Below are 12,773 nucleotides of genomic sequence, written 5' to 3' on the forward strand. Positions count from 1 at the left end.
TGCTATTAGAGGAGATAAGGGAGAGGTGCAGAGTCTTAATTTACAAGCGAATGATGAACCGCGGCTCGGGACTGTTTGTATTTTGCTGGAGCTTATTATTTTATCTGGAGTGTGATGCAGAGGATCGCTGCCCCTGAGCCAGAAACAGCCACTCCTGTTGGGGTGGAGGGGTGTGGGCTCCACTGGTGTGCTGAGGGTGCTGGGTCCTGAGAAGATGAAGGTGCTGGAGTTGAAAAGAAACCCCGAAGTAGCTGGAAGAGGAGGAGTGTTAAATAATGCAGTCGCGCTTTGTCCATGAAAGATGGCTAACCATGAGTAAACAGCCACAACAGTGTTTGATCCCTTCGTGTTTACTATTTATTCATATTTATTATTCATAAATTCTGTCACAAATGTTGGGCGCGCACCCCAGTGAGACATTTGCATTTTATTTTAAGTTTGATTCCCCCCCGCCCCTCAGTTTCATGAACGGAGATTTAATGATTTGCTTTTCCACATTGCTCCCGTGCTGGCTCTCCCTGGTTCTCCTCTTCTTGTTTCAGGAAGAGATTTCTAACATGGAAAAGTGATATTTGAATAGATTCCCCTAAGGCAATCAATTTACTTCTAATTTGTCTGGAACTAAGCTTTTCTTTGTTGCAATGAGAAAGGATTGAAACTGCTGTAAAATTTATTAGCTTCCAGGAAGATTTTGAAATGAATTTTTTAATGATCGTGCTGTTTGCTGTACCCAGGAGCAGTGTCATCGTGATTACAGTATAATCACACGTTTGCTGAAGGAACACTGAAATGTGGAGCTAGAGCTGGGCTCCTGCACGAGGGGACCTTTGGCACTGCCCAGGTATGGGCACCGCCTAGGTACGGGTTGTAGCCAGGTACGGGCACCGCCCAGGTTTGGGTAGTACCCAGGTATGGGCATTGCCCAGGTACTGGCACTGCCAAGGTACTGGCACTGCCCAGGTCCTGGCACTGCCCAATACAGGTACTGCCGAGGTACTGGCACTGCCCAGGTACCAGCACTGCCCAGGTACTGGCACTGCCAAGATACAGGCACCACCCAGTTATGGGCACTGCCGAGGTACTGGCACTGCCCAGGTACCAGCACTGCCCAGGTATGGACATTGCCCAGGTACTGGCACCGCCCAATACAGGTACTGCCCAGGTATGGGCACTGCCTAGGTGCTGCTACTGCCCAGATACTGTCACTGCCCAGGTACTGGCACCGCCCAATACAGGCACTGCCCAGGTACTGGCACTGCCCAGTACAGGCACTGCCCAGATACTGTCACTGCCCAGATACTGTCACTGCCCAGGTGCTGGCACCGTGGCTGGCACTGCCCAGATACTGTCACTGCCCAGGTGCTGGCACCATGCCTGGCGCAGCTGCAGGGCTGGGGGCTCTGGGCTGGGGCTGCTCATCACAACGCTCCCCCAGGCTGTGCATGTCCCAGCAGCCTGGGATCCCTCGGTCCCTCTTTGTCTCCCCTTATTTCTTGCTCTCAAGCAGCTCCTGCTCCTCTTCCTTGCTCGCCTGTAACAGCACAAACGAGCTCTAGTTATTCACCGTGGCAAAGCTGCTCTGACACGGATTGGATTGAACTGAGCGCCTGTTTGGAAATGGAAACTCCAGGGACTATTGTCATCGCCCAAATTGCACCTTAGATTGTATAACAGCACATGTCATCTGGCCATTTATCAGGAATATTACATTCCCAGGCACTTGCACCTTGCTACGATTTAACTTTGTCTCTTTGGCCAGCGTTGCAATTCCACTGGAGATAATTCAATTGCTGGGAGCTGAACGGGCACCTCGCGCACCCGCTCCGCGTTGCGGTGCCTCAGGTACCCGGGTGTTGGACAGGGGACTGGGGGATTTGTTCACCAGGGCCATTCCTCAATCCCCCTGTGATGAGGGAAGAGCCCGTGCTGTGTGGAGCTGGGGGCTCTTGCTGCAGTGCCCACCACGTGTCCTCTGCCAGCTCCTGCTGGGCTCTGCCTGTTGGGCATCCGTCCTGTGTCCCTGCTCTTCCGACCAAGAGCTTGCACAGTGGGATTGGAAAGTGCCAAGGGTCTTGGCTGGGTGGGGGATTTTTATCTCTCCCACCAGGTCTACCTGCAGCTGCTGGTCCTCGGCAGCTGCTGCCTGGCTGAGACCACAGCAGTTGTGGGTCTTTGTAACCCATAAAGTTGCCTTTGTGCTGGTCTTCTGAGTTCCAAGTAGAGCTCTGATTTGAAATCTGGAGCTTAACATGGATTTTGGTTGACTTGTTGAGGAACGTGTTTATTCCAGAGGTGGCTGTGGATTTTATGTTATTTCATATTTGCTATGCAAGAGCTTATGTTTAGTAATGACATTTTTCCTGCCAAGTCTGACTTCAGGATAACTGCTCACCTCTTGACGAAAAGGCTTGTGCCAGGATGTTTTGTCCCTGGGGAATGTTTTAAAAGTGACCCTGCTCTAAGGTGCCCTGAAACAAAGTTCTGGGTTTGTGCTGGGTGAGGGCAGTCTGGCTGAAACACGGGTATTGCTGCAGTGTGACCTGCACATCTTTCATATGTATAGGGCACTTACCCTCAAGCGAGCTGCTCAGCGTGTCTCTGGGCCAGCTGGGTGCCACATGGGTGCCCCCACGGGTGTCCCCACAGCCTGACTGGCAACTGAACTATCCCCTCTGTGTTTGCAGTGTCCTCAGCTCCTTAGAGAGTGCAGCCCAGGTCATGCCCTGGGCCGTGGTGGTCTCAGCCCCTGGCCATGGTGTTCTCCAGCCCATGGTGTTCTCAGTCCCCAGCCCATGGTGTTCTCAGTCCCCAGCCCATGGTGTTCTCAGTCCCTGGCCATGGTGTTCCCCAGCCCATGGTGGTCTCAGTCCCTGGCCATGGTGTTCCCCAGCCCATGGTGGTCTCAGTCCCTGACCATGGTGGTCTCAGTCCCTGGCCATGGTGTTCCCCAGCTGTGCCAGCTGGCAGGTCCTTGCCAGCCTGGAGCACTGGGGCCCTTGGGGGCTGTGTCAGGATAAGGTGCTCATGCTCACACAGAGCAGTGCCAGAGCTTGGGGTCTCACCCCACTTTGCCCCTCTGTTGCTCCCCCTCCCTTTGCCTGTCTCTAGCTCTGGTCAGGCAGAGTTTCAGCCTGCTTAGCCCTGCCATGAGCACAGGGGTGGGAGCTGTCTGCTTTGGCTGCCAGGCACTCACCACGTCGTGGTTCTGGTGGTTATTACCTGGGCTTTGCTCCATGCATCAAGAACATTTTGTCACTGCAGACAGTAACAGCTGTATTGACTAGGGCAGGTCTAGGGCTGTAAAAGAATTTCCTGTTGTTCTATTTCTGATTGTTAAAGTGGTAAAGAACAAGACAGAACAGTACAGTAATGTGAATGTGAACGTGAATGGCTGTCCTGGGTGCCATCAAAGCTGGGTGAGTCAGACTGAGCTGCAAAGGGCAGCACCAGGAGCGTGCCCAGCAGCTCCCTGCCTGCTGCCTCTGTTGGGGCGGGAGCAGCATGCAGGGATCAGCCCTGGCTCAGCCACTGGAGGGGCTCAGACCCTGCTGTGCATGCCTTTGGATCTGGGACAGCAGAGGAATGGCATTTCTGTGTATCAACAGGCCTTGCTTGAGGCGTAAAAATAATATTTTATACCAGCTACAGGGCTAAGGCAGTGATGGATGGGTGGGTAGCTGAAGATGCCCGTTCTGCCATGTTGAAGAGGCTGCTGCTGGGGGCTCTGTGCTGGTCCTTGTGTCTGCTGCCAGGTCAGGGCTGCTCTGGGCAGCCTGGACACATGTTGTCCCCGAGAGCAGGATGGTTCTGGCTGCAGGGCATGGTCTCAAAGCTGAGATGTGTGCTGAGCACAGAAGCAGAGCAGCAGAATGTGCCATGGAACTACCTGTTGTCTCAGGTCTGTGGATGGTGGTGACTTGTGACCCTCTGTCTGTCAGCCTGGCCTCTTTGAGACTTGTTAACATTCCCTTCCTCATACAAAAGATTGAAACAGTATAATTTAATGTAATGCTTCTCAGCTCCTTTCCTCCCTGCATTTCAGCTGCTGCAGGTTCTAGACAAGCATTGTAATGTCCAAAACTGATCATCTCCCTGGCAGAGAGGCACCAGGCCCTTTAGTGAGCTGCTCTTAAAGCACAGGTGCCTTTCTAGGCTTTGAGGAATATCCACTTGCATTAATCAGGGAAGTCCTCCATTTGTTTCTAGCTGTAAAATGTGGCAGTTGGAATAAATGGGTCAAGGCAAGACCAACCTGCCTGTGCTCCCTCTGGAGTGAGGTTTGCCTTGGCTATGGCAGACCCATGGACTGGGGGCTGAGCTGTGCTGCTGGGCAGGGAGGGTGAGGAGAAGGAGCTCCCCTGTGCCTTCTCGTGCTGGACCAGCCAGCCCAGCACGCTCACAGATCCAGCTTTTCATGTTTGTGGAGAGACTGAAGTGATGTGTGCTCCAGCAACACGCCCAAGGTCACACAGCACAATAAATCAGTGTCTCATCGGGATGAGAATCCAAGATATTTCTGTAGCCCCTCCAGCCATCACCAAGTCCTCTGCTATCACAGCCAGACTACACAACTTTGTATGCCTGTAGCACCCTTTTGAAGTTAAGCTGTGGATAAATAGGGAGACAGCAATATTTTCTGGGCCATTTTTCTTTTTTTTTTTTCTATTTTGCTCAAGTACTTGAAATTAGCAGTATCAAAGTATAAGATCATGGGCTTTTAGAGCTCAGTGCTGGTTGTTCAGTGTGTAGGGCTCAGGGCATCCTTCTCTCAAGCTGCTGTAAAGGCAGCTGCCAAAACCCAGACCTCCTCCCCTCCACCCAGCCCTGTGCTCCACATCACTGGGTTGCTGCTCTGATGTAGAGAAAAAGCTGATGTTTTACCCATATATTTTTCAATTAATTGGCTTCTTCTCTTTCTTTAAAAAAAACCCTTTCTTGGTGGTTTTTTCTTTTTTTCTTCTTTTTTTTTTTTTTTTTTTTTTTGAGGTCTGCCTTTTACTCGTTTATTCTCTGTAAGTGTTAAGCTGCTCATATTTTGGTGCATTGTGTTATGTGCTGAGAATTTTTATCAGCCGCCCTAGTGCTCGCATGTGGTGGAAATACCAATGTGTCTGAGGAGCGGAGGTTATGCACACAGATGTACAGAGCAGCAGAAGGAATGGTTTTCAGACAGAGGGAAGGAAATCTGGGCTGAGCCTGCTCCTTCCATCCATCAGCCCAGCCCCGACTGAGCGTGGGCTCCTGGGGGTGATGGCGTTGGAGCTTTGGTGCTGCTCCCAGCGTGTGTGGGTTACGGGAGGAAGGAGCCCCGTCTCTGCGTGGGGAAAGGCTGTGCTTTATGAGGGCTGCTGCAATTACAAGCTCTTATCAAATGAAGGAAAAGCCGAGACTGAAAAGCAGCCAGGATCCTGCGGTGTTCGGCAGGAGCCACGGTCGGATGCTCAGCAAAGGCTGGGCATGGTGAAACTGCTGAATTTCATTTCCAGCTTTGCACTTGGCTGAGCCTGGCTGCTTCCCTGAGCCTCGGTTTGTCCATCTGTGATGTGGAGGTGAAGCTGTGCAGTCCTCCGGGATTGACTGACAGTGCAGGAATGCACACAGGCCCTGGGCACCAGGGTTTGCACTCGCCTGAGAGCCCTTGGACCTGGTCTTGGAGGATCCTTGGGAAGGGTTAAACCACCAGTCCGTATTTCAGCACTGTAAAGTGGTGTTGGGACGACAGCCCCAAGTCGAGAGAAGGAATCTTTATTGCTCCTGTATGAATAAAGCCCCGGCACTGGGAATGACACATTTAATCTTCAGTGGAGTGGACAATCTTGGAGATTTATAAAGCCTCTGTTGTGTGAGAGGTCAGTGGGGATTAAGCAACAAGTTAAAACTCACATATACAGCAGAACCACAAAGAACCTTCCCTCCTCCCCCTCTTCTTTCCTCCCTCTGTTCCTTTCCCCTCCTTGCAAAAAGTCAAACTTAAATGTCACGTCAAACCAAGCTTAAAACATGGTGGCTTTTAACACTGGCCACTAAACCCAGGAACCACTGGCTCTGAGGGCTTGACACATGGTCAGCCCTGTTGTGATGGATTTGCTGCCGTCACTCCTTTTCCAGGCTCCTGTGCTGGTGCTGACAGGTGACACACAACCTACTGGAAATTAAACTCCAGTCTGTAGAGCCTCGAAAGCGACGGCTGTTTGAGGTTCAGTCAGTGCTGCTTGGGGCAGGATCCCCTCTGCAGTGCCCGGGCAGGCTGGAGGCTGTGGGCACCCCATTCACCGTGCCTTGTGCTTTCTCCCCACAGAGCCGAGCGAGGGCTTCCACTGCCGGGAGGAGTGCCGCATCCTGGGCCACTCGGACAGGTGCTGGATGCCGCGCGGCGCCGTGCCCAGCCGCGCCAAGTCCCCCGAGCACGGCAGGAACGTCATCGCGCTGTCCATCGAGGCCACGGCGGTGGACGCGGAGCCTTACGCGGACTGCGGCGCCAAAAGGACCTTCGCCACCTTCGGCAAGGAGGGCGGCGAGCCCCCGGCCGAGGAGCGCCTCGCCAACCCCAAAGGCAAAAGAACGGTGGACTCGGCCGCCTGCTGCAGCCCCAAGGTGAGCGGCGCCGTCCGCGAGGCCGGCAACGGCTGCGAGGCCGTCAGCCCCGTCACCTCGCCCCTGCACCTGAAGAGCCCCTTGGCCGGCAAGCCGGCGGCGCCCTACGGAGCCGGGCACTGCGCCGGCGGCCGGGAGCCCTTTGGGAACAGTGGCCCTTCCCGGCCCAGCGAGGCAGAGCCCCGGGGCGCGGACAGCGAGAGCAGCGGGCAGGAGGGCAACCCGCTCCTGCAGGCAAGCCGGGAAAAGGACTCGCCCGGCGCCCGGAGACTAAAGGACATCGTCCTCTGAGCAGCGCTCGGCCACAGGAGCATGAGGATGAGGATGAGGGACCGCACGACTCCCAGCGCAGATTGTTTTTATCGCTTACCAATGGTTCACAGATTGCTGTATTTAAAAGCTTTCCCTAAATGTATTGTTTATAAATGGAGCTATCGTTGATGTGACAATCCCACGTGTCTCGAGGGCGGCAGGGGTGTGCAGCCCGAGCGAGGAGCCGGTGTTCGGCTTTGGCCGGGAGGCAGCGGGTGGCGGGGGCAGAGGCCAGACCCCCCCGGTCCTCAGGAGCGCTCGGTACCCCCTCCTCGGAGTTTATATATTTTTGTATCTCAAAACGAAGATAAATTTCCATTCCTGGAGAGAATTGAGTGGCCAATTCCTTATTCGGACATCTTTAGTAACCACCCCGGCGGTTTTGTAGTCTGGACGAAGTAGCGGCTGTTTCTTGTGTGGGACTGTTCAAAGTGACAGTCGGGTGAGTTTCAGTTCAAATTCACCCAGCACGAGGTTGTTTGTCTTTTAAGGTGTTGGTGTTTTGCTATGGACACCCCTGCATTTACGAATCCTTTTGCTGTCACATACTTATCTGTACTATTATTGTATTTGATATTGCAAATTACTGTATGTCTAGTGATGGCAAAAGGCTTTCAGGCTTAAAAAAAAAAAAGGAATAGAAAAAAAAATAAATCACAATCATCTTACTTAAACTTTGGGGAGCCTGCAGTTTGCAGCCCCGGTGGAGCAAGCGCTTCTTCCAGCCCCCACCATTGCCTGCAGCCTCTCCCTGCTCCTGCAGGAAAATATCAGGGCATTATGGGAAGACGTTTTTGGGAAAATCCTGCCTGGATTGCAATTGTCAGATGCACTGTGCTGAACTTTTCCCCTTACCCGTTTCTTTTGCATAATTTCAAGGCAATGCATGGAAAGGTTTTTTTCCAGAAGTTGGTTATTTTGGTTTTTTTCCAGTTCCCAGATTTAGATATCCCTCGCCTCCAGTCATTTCCAAGTCAAAGAGATGGAATTATTTTAAGAGATCTAAATTACCTTCTCAATTAGACACACACACTTCCCAGTCAGCGTTTCCTAGCCATGATTACACCAAGAGGGTGTGTGTAGGTATGACATCATGGCATGGATTTTAGACCCTTCTGATTTCTTTCTATCCCTGCATCATAAATAAGTATGGAATGAGCAATAGTGATGTTAATTTAGGGGCAGACAGGTGATACGTAACAACGCTACTAATTCAATTAATGTGCCTTCTTAATGGAGAAAAAATTAAAGCAATTCTTTATTTTTTCTCATAATTAAGGACTTTTTTGTGTGGGTACAAATCTACTCATGTAAAATTGATTTGAAAATTGAGCTACTTTAATAGCCATTTTGTAGAAGGGAGAGAGGGAAGGGATTCCACAGCTCTCTGCTCTCTTGCAGTGATGATTCCTCAGTGAGGTATGAGTAAGGTAGAAGGATTTCAGTTAGTGTATTATTATTATTATTATTATTATTATTATTGCTATTATTATTAACCCTTCACTGAACAGATTTTTCCTACCCTCAATAATGTTTCCTAGAATTTAAAATTGATTATGGAAGGAAAAATATATAGCTCTTGCCAATGTTTGCTGTACCAGCAAGTTGAAATTAGTGGTTTCTAGAGAAAGAGTCTTTCTAGGTCTACATATCATGATAAAGTATTTGTTACTTGATTTATTTAAATGAAAAACAACAAGAAAACAAGTTCCAGTTGTTATCATCCTCAAAATAAAATTAAACTCCAGCCATTTATTTCTTCAGGGCAGATTGATCTTGCCTGAAGCCACAGCTGGTCTGAGACAGGTCCAGAGTCAGCCTGTTCCCCCTGCCACTTGCTAGGGCCAGGAATTGGGAAAGAATCAACAAAAAAACAGTTGTCTAATGAAATTTGTGATGCTTCCCTCACTGGTGTGATGACTACCTCATTCAGCTCCCATCCCACGTGCTAACATGATGTCCTGCATCCCTCCAGAAAGCAAACTGGGCGTTTTCTCCCCTCTTCTGGATTCTGAGCCCATTTTTCAGGGATATGTTGTTTCTGTTCCCGCTGTGTTTCCTGCCTGTGTACTGTTACTGCTGTCATTTATTTCTGGGTTTTTTCCCCAAATGTGTGTTTTATTATAACACGAGCAAAGAGGAGAGGGGCTGGCTCGGGGCTGTTGGAGTAACTGGGTGTTCTGTAACTGTTCAGCTGAGTTTATTCTGATCTTACCTGGTTTTGTCAGCTCTGGGAGGTTTGTTTTTGGCGGGAGGGGGGAACTTCTCCCGTGTGTTTGCGGAGAGACAGAACCTGCCTTGCCCATCTGTCAGGTGCTCTTGGCTTCACAGGGCAACGGCTCCACGTGGCCCCATCATCACCAACACCTCTGCCAGGAGGGGACCCAGCTTCCCCATGGCCCGGGGTGGGGTGGGGAGTGGGGGTCCCCCCAGGTGCCCCACCACCGTCCCCAGGTGCCTGGAAAAGCACCAGCCTTAATTCCTGCCGAGCGTTGCCCCCTGCCTGCGGAGCTGCCACCACCAGCCTTGTGTTTCGGGTGAAAAATAGATGCTAACTGAAAAGGAAGAGAGGAAAAAAAAAAAAAAAAAGAAAAAATAGAAACATTTCTCTAATTTACCCAGAGGAAACGTTCCTTGCCACTCTGAATAAAAGCACAGCCGAGAAAGAATGTGAAATAATTCTGTATTAAAAGGGGACATTAAGGAGGTCAGTAAACCCTTATGCCTCCAAGAAAATCATTTAAACACCAGTTTTCTGGGCTGACCCAGGCTGCAGCGGGGGATGTGAGCGAGGGGCCCTTCCCTGGCATGGCCTTGCTGTGCGGGGCCAAGGGGAGACCCAGAGAGCTGCCCTGGCTTTGCTGCCTTGGCCCTCTCCAGAATATTTTGGTACTCCTGTCACTGTCCCTCTGTGTCACTCGAGATGAGTTCAGGCTCCTGGGCAAATTGCAGTCCCTTGGTTTTTTTCCTACTTGCATCGAAACTGGCCATGCAAAAAATGTTCCAAGCTGCAGGGCGGGCAGGAAGGCTTTTTGGAAGGGTTCCAGATGTAATTATTGTGCTTTTTAATAACTTAAACCTGTCCTCAGATTTGGTTTAGGAAAAATCGCTGGGATCTGTTGGTTCCCTTCAGGCAAACTTGCTCTGCTCCCCTGTTAATCCAGGAGAGCAGCAAGCACCGACGATTCTCCCCCGAGCATGACGAGGACCCCATCTGGAGCAGCTTTGGGGCTGGGGGCCAGGGGCTGAGCTCTTCCCTGCTCCCTTGGGCGCCCCTGGCCTTTCCCACCCTCGAGGCTGCAGGGCTGTGCTGGGAAGGATGGTGGAGGGCTGGGGGGCACAACTGATGGCTGGAAACATCCCCCCTCCAAGCACTGTCTGCTGAGGTTGCTGCCGTTCCCTGTTTGTTGTGAGCTGGAGGTCGCCTGTGGATCACACTTTGTGCAAAAGTGAATTCCTTTCTTTTTTAATTTTTATTTTTCCAAACAGGAAACAAGTTGCTTTTGTGAAGAACACACTGTCTGATGAATATGTTGAAATTATTCTTGGGGAGGGCAGGGTGGGAGGGAGAGAAAAAAAAAAAACCAATCTAATTTTGAATGGAAACACATTTGTCTGTCATTGGGGAAAAGTGATGGTCTTGTTGCTACAGCTGCTTTTGCAGCTCTGGGTAATCTCTGATCCAACCTGTGAGCTGTGGTACCGCCGGGGAGAAACCCCACTGCCCCCACTGCCAGCTCTGCTGGGGCTGAGATGGAGCCTCCGCTGGTGCCAGCTGATGTTCAGCTGATCTGAGCTGGGGGAGAGCCTCCAGACACCCCTGGGGTAGGGTCTCAGACACCCCTCCCTCACCCACTGGCTCTATTCAGCTGATCTGAGCTGGGATGGGGTCTCAGACACCCCTCCCTCACCCACTGGCTCTATTCAGCTGATCTGAGCTGGGCTGGGGTCTCAGACACCCCTCCCTCACCCACTGGCTCTGTTCAGCTGATCTGAGCTGGGCTGGGGTCTCAGACACCCCTCCCTCACCCACTGGCTCTGTTCAGCTGATCTGAGCTGGGCTGGGGTCTCAGACACCCCTGGGCTGGGGTCTCAGCCCCCCTCCCTCAGCAGTGGCTCCCAGCAGCAGCAGCAGCAGCCACCCGGCGGCCGCGGCACCGAGCGCGGTACGTTCTCGTCATGGTGTCTCCGTTGCCGAGTATATGAAGAATAAATTGTTGTATATGCTGATATGTATGTTATGTACATTTTCACAGTGATTGAATCATTGTAAACAACAAAATGGAAAAAGGAAAAAAAAAAAAAGAAGAATCACCATTCTGTCTATTTTATGAAGATGATAAAGCAGCTTTATTAAATTATTATGATTCTGTTTCCAAATGGTGTACCTGCCACATTGGGATTTTTTCATCTGATGAGAACTTTGTTTTCCACCTAAATGTGATTTTCTTTTCTCTGCTTTGAGCATCTAATGCATTTTAGTATTAAAGCAATTATTGAATAAAATGGAAAGTAAGTGTTTGGTTAAATATGCCTCAGTGGGTTTGCTTTGATGGGCTCCAGGTGCTGGTCCTGCAGAAGCCAACGCACGGCTGGGTGCCACCCCAGCCCCGTCCCTGTCCCATGGCTGGTCAGCTTTGGCACCCCAGAGGCTGCAAAGCTCAGACAGAACTTTCCTGGTCCTGAGGAGGGGTCATCACCATCCCCAGTGGTGACCAACTGGCACAGGCAGACTCTGAGCCCCCGTGAAACTGCGCTCGGTGCTGGTGCTCTGCTCTGCCACCTTCACCTGCAAGGGGAACACCACTGGGAGAGGGATGAGCACAGGTAGGAAACGCCTCCAACACACACTTCTCCACTGAGGCATGGCAGAGACTTTCTTTTCTGCAGTTTTTCAGGAGGGTGCTTTGGAGGAGATGGTGAGGAGCATCCACTGCCTCTGAATTAACTGGTTGATGGACCGTATTTACACATGGAGCATCCAAGCACTTTGTGGCTACCAGGCTAAATGCTCCCACAAGGTCTCTGCTCACTCAGTGGCTCAGTCAGGGTGACACCAAGGTGGAGCTGGAACAAGAGCAGTGGCACGGGAAGCCCTTTCCCTGGCATGGGAAGATGCTTGAGCTGCACACCGAGCATCATCCTGCCTGACAGGGACACGGGAACAGAGGTCAGCTGCAGGTAACCACACCTGGGTGAGGCCCCATCACTTCAAACCAGCAGGGTCTGACCGGCCTGGGGTCAGCTTTGTCACAGGTGTGTGCTGGCACGGGGACGCCAGGTAACGGTGCCCAGCCAGCCGGGCACCAGCACCTGCAGCTTGTTCGCACCCTCATTAGTGACTCATTTGGCAGGTGGGTAAGAGGAGATAATCCAGGCTGTGGGAGGGAGGCTGCTGTTTGTCTGAGGGGGGTGGATTGCTGCCGGGCTGGGGAGCAGCGGTGCCGCAGCAGCAGCGGTTCCGTGCCCGGGTGGGCTCCTGCGGTGTGCCCGGGCTGGGACCCTGCCTGCACCGGGGACCTGGAGCCGGAGCTGTGCCAGCACCGTGACTCGGCTGCCAGGTAGGAGCTGAGCCTGTCTGGGGAGGAGCTGCCCAGGTGAGCGGTGGGCAGAGGGGCTGCCCAGGCTGCGTGGGGTTCGCTGGGGGAGCAGGGCGCAGCCCCAGCCCGGGGGCTGTCTGGGGGATGCGATGGGGCTGAAAGCCCCTCGGACGGAAGGGTTTTCTCGTGGTATCGCAGCCTGCCGGAGCCCTGCGGGTGCTGGGCTTGTCCTGGTTTAGTCGCCTCCCTCCGCTCGCTGTGCTGGCTGGGCGAGCGGCGACGGCAGCTGCAGCCGGGTCCCCGCCGTGCTCCCCGGCCAGGTGTCAC

The 12,773-nt window shown here is 52.3% G+C and overlaps 1 protein-coding gene and 1 long non-coding RNA gene across 4 annotated transcripts in view; both read left to right on the top strand.

Moving 5' to 3' along the window:
• PCDH19 (protocadherin 19) overlaps positions 1–11,435 on the top strand; it is a 60,583-nt gene extending 49,148 nt beyond the window's left edge. For both annotated transcript variants that reach the window (XM_071442160.1, XM_071442161.1), the window contains exon 5: positions 6,299–11,435. In XM_071442160.1, the coding sequence (XP_071298261.1) occupies positions 6,299–6,885 (587 nt within the window). In that variant the 3' untranslated portion in view covers positions 6,886–11,435. The remainder of the gene's footprint in view (positions 1–6,298) is intronic.
• Positions 11,436–12,328: 893 nt separating this feature from the next.
• Positions 12,329–12,773, top strand: part of LOC139597144 (uncharacterized) — a 105,267-nt gene continuing 104,822 nt past the window's right edge. For both annotated transcript variants that reach the window (XR_011681520.1, XR_011681519.1), the window contains exon 1: positions 12,329–12,467. This is a non-coding gene — a long non-coding RNA (uncharacterized lncRNA). The remainder of the gene's footprint in view (positions 12,468–12,773) is intronic.

This window comes from Agelaius tricolor, unplaced genomic scaffold (genome assembly GCF_023055355.1).
Source record: "Agelaius tricolor isolate 1412-34295 unplaced genomic scaffold, bAgeTri1.0.p SCAF_17, whole genome shotgun sequence".
Classification (NCBI taxonomy): domain Eukaryota; kingdom Metazoa; phylum Chordata; class Aves; order Passeriformes; family Icteridae; genus Agelaius; species Agelaius tricolor.